The sequence below is a fragment of the Arachis stenosperma genome, chromosome 7 (assembly GCF_014773155.1).
Source record: "Arachis stenosperma cultivar V10309 chromosome 7, arast.V10309.gnm1.PFL2, whole genome shotgun sequence".
Lineage (NCBI taxonomy): Eukaryota > Viridiplantae > Streptophyta > Magnoliopsida > Fabales > Fabaceae > Arachis > Arachis stenosperma.
Genome location: NC_080383.1, coordinates 89822030 through 89830164, shown reverse-complemented (window position 1 = coordinate 89830164; position 8135 = coordinate 89822030). Strand labels below are relative to the sequence as shown.

General features: G+C 30.0%; 1 protein-coding gene across 2 annotated transcripts; it reads left to right on the top strand.

Annotated features, from left to right (window-relative positions):
• Positions 1-704: 704 nt before the first annotated feature.
• LOC130941414 (sodium/calcium exchanger NCL1-like) lies at positions 705-5658 on the top strand. Of its 2 annotated transcripts, none has more exons than XM_057869905.1 (9): positions 705-1159; positions 1458-1673; positions 1767-1924; positions 2435-2580; positions 2964-3246; positions 3313-3458; positions 3931-4189; positions 4647-4943; positions 5337-5658. In XM_057869905.1, exons 1-9 carry the CDS (start codon positions 751-753, stop codon positions 5562-5564), a joined length of 2142 nt encoding a protein of 713 aa, XP_057725888.1. In that variant the 5' UTR covers positions 705-750; the 3' UTR covers positions 5565-5658. The 2 variants fall into 2 exon arrangements, with proteins under 2 accessions (XP_057725888.1, XP_057725889.1); XM_057869906.1 differs by having other exon boundaries at positions 710-1159; positions 2982-3246.
• The last annotated feature ends 2477 nt before the right edge of the window (positions 5659-8135 follow it).

Below are 8135 nucleotides of genomic sequence, written 5' to 3'. Positions count from 1 at the left end.
TATGGCTACACATACATGCTCTAACATAAATAGAAATAAAACAATACTAATCTCGAAGCCAGCTGCTCCCGCAATGTGCCATGTCCCATTTAATCGGTTGATATCCGGATCATGTGCGTTTACATGCACCATGCTTGCCGACTAAGTCGATATATAATATAGTTAGAAAAGGGTAAAAGTTGGAAAAAAAGTTTAAGAAATGGGTGAAAAAGAAATCCAAATGGTGCTCTAAACAAACGAATTGTATATATAAGTTGGGTTTAGTTTTGTCTCGTTTATGGTGTAAATGAGATAAGGTCGTTACACACTATATGTATAAACGTGATACGGTTACGTCATTTTGTATCTTATTTTATTTACAGTGTAAATGAAATACATACAATCTTATTTCGTTTATATTGTAAACGAGATAAGAAATGTGATGAATTTTAATAAAAATGCTACAAAAATATATTTTTTAGTAAATAAAATATTTTTTATTTATTAAAAAAAATCCATTGTGAGAGTGGCACAGAATTTATTAGGTGTGAATGATCTTTTAGTTGATGCACACACCATAAAAATTTTGTGTAGCTTGGCCTAAATTGTAATTTGCAATTAAAGAAAATCAAACTGGACTTGCGTTTTAAATGAAAGGGGATTAAATTAAAGTGGAACAAAGAAAAATCGAGAGAAATATAATATAGGTTGACTTTGACTTTGGCCACTCTTTAAACCTCTTGTTTCTTTCCTTTGCCCCAGTCAGCAGAAATGAGGATGATTTCCAAAACACCATTAGTGTTCATTATCTCTCTTCTATTGCTGGTTAATGTCCATGGTCGCTATCTACTTCCAAATCATGCTTCTGAAGAATTAGTTTCAGATGGAGTTGAAGAAGTTGATGATCATAGTGTTCACCCCAACACAACTTCTTCTTATTTGCTACTCAAAGGAATTGATGAAGATCATAACTGTGACCAAATTTACGGATTTCTGCCATGCACAAACAACATATTTGGGAATCTCTTTCTAATTTTGGTGTATGGATACATCCTTTTTCATGGAGAATCGTATCTGAGTAGAGGGACTCAACGAATCTTCAAGATTCTTGGCCCTGGTATCTTTGGTGCTACAGTTTTTAACATCATTCCTGCTCTTCCAGAGTCCTTGATTCTTCTTGGTATCAATATCTTTTCTATTTTTTTTTTGTTAAATTAAATAACTGATTAATTATCGTACCCGTCAAAGGCATATGTATGCTCCGATTATTAAATAATTAATATGTAAATTAATTTGATACCTATAATTATTGGATAATTTTGTCAATTTTAATGAATAACAAATTAGTTTGGATTTTTCAAAACAATTATATTACGTATAAAAAAAAGTCATTAATCAACCATTGAGTATAGAAATATGTATTGGATATTTCATAATTTTTTTATTATATTACTTAATTAAGTTAAAACTTTATTCAGTTCCAGTACTACTTGTGAAGAATGGAAAGATAGCAGAAGAATATGCTATGATTGGAATTGGATCATTGGCTGGATCATCAATCTTGCTTCTGACTATAGTTTGGGGAACATGTGTTATCACTGGCAGCAAAGATTTTGAGCACAATGAAGAGTCTAACTCATCATCATCATCATCATCATCATCATTACCTACAACTCTCAAATCTTTATTCACTAGTCTGTTTCCATCTCACTCACTTAGTTAAGACAATTAAAATAGAAAGTTTTGACTCTTTTAATATAGTTACATTGTTCTTCTTGATGTGTTAGGTCATGGCATTACTATAGATTTGGAGACAAAACAAGCAGCAAGCAATTTGTTAGGTTCAACAATTTTATTACAATTATCTTATGGGACAACAACTCTGCAATCCATAATTGGTCTTATCTTTGCTTCCCTTCTTCTCTTCTTTTATTTTACTAAACAGGTTTGTCAATCTTACTATTATTATTATTATTATATCTTGACTTCTTGTTTAAAGAGTAACAAAATTTTGACCATATAATTCATAACTTGAGGCTAAGAGATATTATTAAAACAGGGTTATATTTGTGCAACATGTTAATTGTCAACCAAAGATTAGAATAGAAAAGAAACAAGTTTTAAGCAAGATGAAAAGAGAAAGAAGTAAGATTGGAAATAGCAAACGAGTTATAACTCAAATGGCATAGTCTACTATACTCACCTAGAGGTTGCAGGTTCAATAAAGATTCCTTTTTCTACTTTCCTGACTATTTTTCTATGCAAATAATGTTTCAAAACAAAGAAACTTTCCCTATCTCTGTACTTGTCTTCCTCTCCAAATCTCTTAATATTTTTATATTTTTGTCCTAATGTAATTAACCAATGAGACCTAAAGAAAAAATTATGCATGTTCATGTATTATTCATGTCTAACCACAGCCAGTATTATTCACTATGTTTACAATTTCTTGCAGGTTTTTGAACCTTGGCGACAGAAAAGAAGATTGGAATACTTGAAACATGATGATTTAATGTTAAGAATACTAAGTTTTGTAGAAAAGAATACTCTACAAAGGATACTCACCAAGAATGGGACTCCAAATGTGAGTGCCATTAGAAGGTGAGATTTAGTTTCTCTTATTGGAAAATATGTACTAGTTAAGAACAATGACTGCTCTGATTAAAACATTGGTAGAAAAAATCCGCAATTATTTTGAGGCTCTTTCATTAATTGATATTTCGACCATTTAGTCTATCATCTTTTTTCTTGACAGAAAGAATAAGAAAATGATTCTCATTTTCAAATTAAGTTTGAATTAGTGAATGCCGCAAATATAGAATAAATTATCATGCTTGCATATCCACCAACACCAATTGAGTCTCCAACAATTACAATAACTCAATATTATTACTAATCTATATTTTTTATGTATATATAATAAGGTGAAGTTATTTATAAGACAAGAAATCAATCTAATTAAGATATATTACAATTTTATCTAGATCATTACAACTTTGTAGGTTGTACAAGGAAATAGATGAAGATAGGAGCAGTGGCATATCAGCTTCTGAACTAAGAGATCTATTGCTACAAAACAAAGTAACAGACACAAGTATTGACGAGGAGAAAGAAATAGAAGAGGTATTGAAATTTTTTGATCATGGTCATGATCAAATGATAACCAAGGATGAGTTTGTTGTTGGCTTTGCAAAGTGGCTTGATCAAACAAAGCATGATTTGGATAAAGAGTATCTTTCAAGGAAATCAATGAAGGACTTATATGAGGTAAATGTGCTGCTATAACACAATAATTTCCTTGTGCTACTTGAAAGTGATTGAAAACATTGACAGGTTTTTGGGCCATGGACTGAAAACAAAAGAAAAGAAAAAGAAGGGAAGAAACAAATCATATCTGAAATATTAAGGCATGTTCAGAATGATATGGTTGGAAGCCTTCTCAGAAATGATGGAAAACCTGATGAGATTGCCATCAAAAGGTTCTTTGATTCTCTTTCTAATCATATACAAGCATATTTCATTTTAGTAGGAAAATACAACACATGATAAAAATGATGACATGTCCATATATCTTGGTTCAACTTCTGAGTACAAATGATAGTAGAATTTTCACTATAATCAAATTTATTACGATCACCAATTTCTTCGACCAAAACCAGTGAAAAACCAGAACTACTAGAATCCGTTTCCCGAGTTTTTAAATATAAACTATATAAGCTTCAAACCAAGTTCATACCTCCAAAATAACTCTAAAACTAGACTAAGACATCCTAGGATTTATTAGCTAACAGAAGAGAACAATATGGATTTTTAATCTTGTAATGTGAGAAAAAGAGAATATTCCAAGAAAGTGAATGAAGCTTTGAAATGTTCTCTCTTTTCTAACTAAGAGCAGAACGAATTCTTTAAAAGTAGTCTACTACTACTCACAGTCTGTACAATAATCAACAGGTTGTTCGAAAAAATTGACCGCAACAAAGACAACTGCGTCTCGCAATCTGAACTGAAAGAACTAATGATGAACATCACATTTGTTAAAGCATCAATGGAAGTGGAGAAGGCAGTTGCTTTAGTCATTGATGAACTTGACCATGACATAGACCAGATAATCAATGAGGAGGAATTTGTTGCTTTGTTTGAGAAATCACTTAACAAAATTTCAAGTCATGCTCCTTTTTCTGATTCTGACTCTGAAGAAGATATATATCAAGTAAGTACATGGACAAACAAAAAGTACATAAAATTATTAATGAGTGAATCCCCAATTTTTTCCTCAATGAAGAATATAGAGGGACAAAAAAATCTACTAAGATTTGAAAATAACAAATATTTTGTTTATTGAACAAATTCATCGAATATTATTCTAAGCTCGTCTGCTTAAGCAAGTGTAAGGGTTTCAATCTCGCCTTGTATATATAGCAATCTGTTAGCCAATGACAAATCCTTAAATGGAGTTTGGATATGCAGCGAACTAATCATTAACTTGTTGAGCTAATAATACAGTGAAAAATCCCAAAAAAAAATTACTAGTATTGACTAATACATTATTTTATACAAATAATGATAACAAATTAGCTAGTTATATCAAAATTCTCAGTATTTTTCATTAGAGAGGACAATATCAAGTGTCAACTTACACTCTTTGATTGTGCATAACTGGACGAAAGGCATGGGAAGAGGCAGGCATGGTGGTGGAAAATAAGGAAAGCAAAGCAGTAGTAGATAAATCAATATGGGGAAGGTTGATGGCCACAACAAATGTGGTGCTAGGAATTGTTATTATATGCATTGTGGCACAACCGCTTATGGAAAGTGTCAGAAAATTCTCCAACAGTTTAGGAGTTCATGCTGCCTTTGTCTCATTTGTTCTAGTCCCCTTGGCCATAAATGCAAGGGAAGCAACTACAGCAATTAAAAAAACAAGCTATAAGAATTCTAGGACTATTTCTCTTGCTATTTCTGAGGTTAGTCTCTTTTTACTCATCACTCTACACTACTATTTTTCATTTTGCTAATTAAGTATATACCAAAAATCATCTGCCAAATCAGTCATTTTTATATAATATATGTTAAAATAAAATTAAGTATATATAATTGTTAATTTGGTAATTAATTTTTTAAATAAGTGCTAGGAGGCAAGCAATTTTTGTGGTTTGTAACTATCAATTGGTCATCAGTAGTATTTTTAATGGTGTGAGATTACATCTAATAGTGAGAGATCACTTACTTTTCTTTTAATAGTTAAGTGCTGAACAAAAAACACAAAAATTATTGGCCTAGACTTTTCCAATTTTTTATGTTCACTTGTCATTTTTGGTAAACTAAATATAATTACATAAATGTTTCTACCATTACAGATATATGGAGGGGTTCTCATGAATAACATTGTTGGATTTTTTGCTATCTCCATTATGATCTATGTCCGACAAGTCACTTATGTATTCCCATCAGAATTGATGGTCGCTACACTTGTTTGTCAGATAATAAGCGTTATTTTAGGTTGTCACTACACTTTCTCTCTATGGTCATGTGTATATGCTTATTTTGCATATTTTTTCTCCTTGGTTTTGAGTTTTTGTATTTAGTCCATGTTTACAATGATTAATTGAGCTTTACTACACTTGTTAAGATTATTAATGTAAAAAAATTATATTAAAGGTTTTTTAAGAATTATTGATACATTTTTAGGTTTTTTTTTCCCTAAAAAACTTTAAATGTTTTTATTTTGGATGAGTTTCCTATCAAGACTTTTATTAATTATTACTTACCACTTTCCTTGGATTGGGACAATGAATAATCAAAATAAATAAATTATAACTTTGTTTACTTTCAGCTGCACTTTTCTTTATTTATTCCTAAGAAATCTTGAAGCTCATAGAAGATAAAACTCAAATTTACCAAAGTTTTTCTTTTTACCTTTTTCCTTTTTTTTTTTTGGTCAATTCGATTGATTAGAAATGAAGATTAGTACATATTCTTTATTACATTCAACCGATTCAAGTAGTATTTTACAGTAAACATAGATATTCGATTAAGCTTATATTAGAAAAACTATATAGAGCTTTCCATGGACTTCAAAATGCATGATGATACTATAATCATATTAACAATGACTCCACGTCTTGGTGAAATCGCATGATCTATAATCTTGACGCCGAGACTACTTTTTATTAAATCCAATCTCTACTGTATTTTTTTAATTTTTTTTCTTTAATTAAAACGGGCTTAAGCGAAAAAAATAATAATAAATAAAGCTATCAATTATAAATAAATACTAATTAATCAGATAAGTGGTATAATGAATTCTTCTTTAGTATCACAATAAGAAATGAACTCAATATAAATCTGTAGAAACATCACTATATTACTTTCTATTAAGTTCGGAGTAAACAAATTTTAAATACTAAATTTATAACTTAGTGTTAGTGACTTAGTGCACAACTTCTAGTGTTATTCTTCATCCTCTACATTTCTAGTCGTTGAGTTTGTCTATTTAAATTTCATTCATTTTAAAATGGAAAAAAAATAAAATAGAATTGTCCTTTACTTTTTAAATTGCTTTGATTTTGTGAGGATGAAAAAAAGGCAGCGTGCCAAGCATCATAATCTCCTAAGATGAGAATTGCAATCGTTCCTCCGGCACGCATGTGTCATTGTGTTGCTTCCCCTATTTCACTAGGGAGATGGAAGAAGTGGATTTTGTGAAAGCTCTTGATTTTTCTTGTTCTCGGATCAAAGTGATATTTTTTGTTTTTTTACGGTATTTTATAATAGGATACGATAAAGACTAATATGTCTAGAATTAAAATTTTATTTAAAAGTTTGTCGTTTGTCTATAAATTAATATAAATATAAAGTGAGATTTAAACATTAAAAATTTGTTTAAATAGATGAGTAAAACTAGAGCGATATTTAACTATTCATTTTCATTTAGTCATGGTATATAGGAAACGAGAGATTATGATTTGGAGTATTTGATATTTATTTAAGAAAAAAAATTAGTAGTTTGAAAAGAAAATTAAAAAAAATAATAATAGATATTATTTTATAGTTTTAAAATATTTGAACTAGTAGATTGTATTTGTATTTTTTGTTTTATTTTTAATATTTTTATTTTTGAAATTTTATGAAAAATAAGAAGTAAACATAAAAAATATATTATTATTATTATTATTATTATTATTATTATTATTATTATTATTATTTTTCTAAAGATCTAGCCGAATTATTTTGTTCTCCTCGGTCATAAGTATATCCCTTGATTGAGCTATATCTCAACTTCAATAGAACATGGTAGGTAAAAAACTTGTAAAAAATACTTCAACGTTCAAATTAGTATCTTAAAATATTAAAGAAGAGAGAACGAGAGAGTGAAATCAAAGTATATGCTTTTCTTCACTTGCCATTTCTATACCTTTTACTTCTTCTTTTATAATTAAAGAGTAGAAATGCCTGTTAGAGGATAGGGTTCGATTTTTTTTAGATATCCGATGTCACTTTTTTCGGATATATGGTTATCTATTATTTTGTTGATGTATTTTGTAAGATCCCACATCAGTTGGGAAGTAGAACGAAGCATGCCTTATAAGGGTATCTTTATTTTTGAACTAGTCTTCTCCTAATCTATATATATGCATACCAGCTAACTAATGCTGGTATCTCCCTAGCCGAATTATATGGGCGAGCGGCTAATCTTTAAAGAGAAGTGGTTGAGATATAACATCGGTATCACAACCTCCAAGCTTGACCTGTCCATATGGCAAGGAGGCAGATTGAGATATACCTCGGCCATGTGCGAAATACTTTGTTAAGAATATTAGCTCCCAAACTCAAGCTGTATCTGGGCAATATTTTGAAGAATTGAAAAGTCTAAAAAATATTTTCATGCACTTAATTAAATGTCATTTAATTGATTAGACACGTAGCGGGAGTTTCAATGAACCCCTGTCCATTTGATGATGTAATCCCCTTGAGTGATATGAATCAACGACCCAAATGCAATAAATGTGTGTATGAATGGACAAAACTGATGAGTTGTGCGTTGTTGTTATCATAAAGGAAAAGTATAGGTAGACAATGAAAATATTAAACAATGTGAACAAAAGATATATCGGATGTTCAATTCACTAGGTGTGCGGATGGTTATTCTAATATTA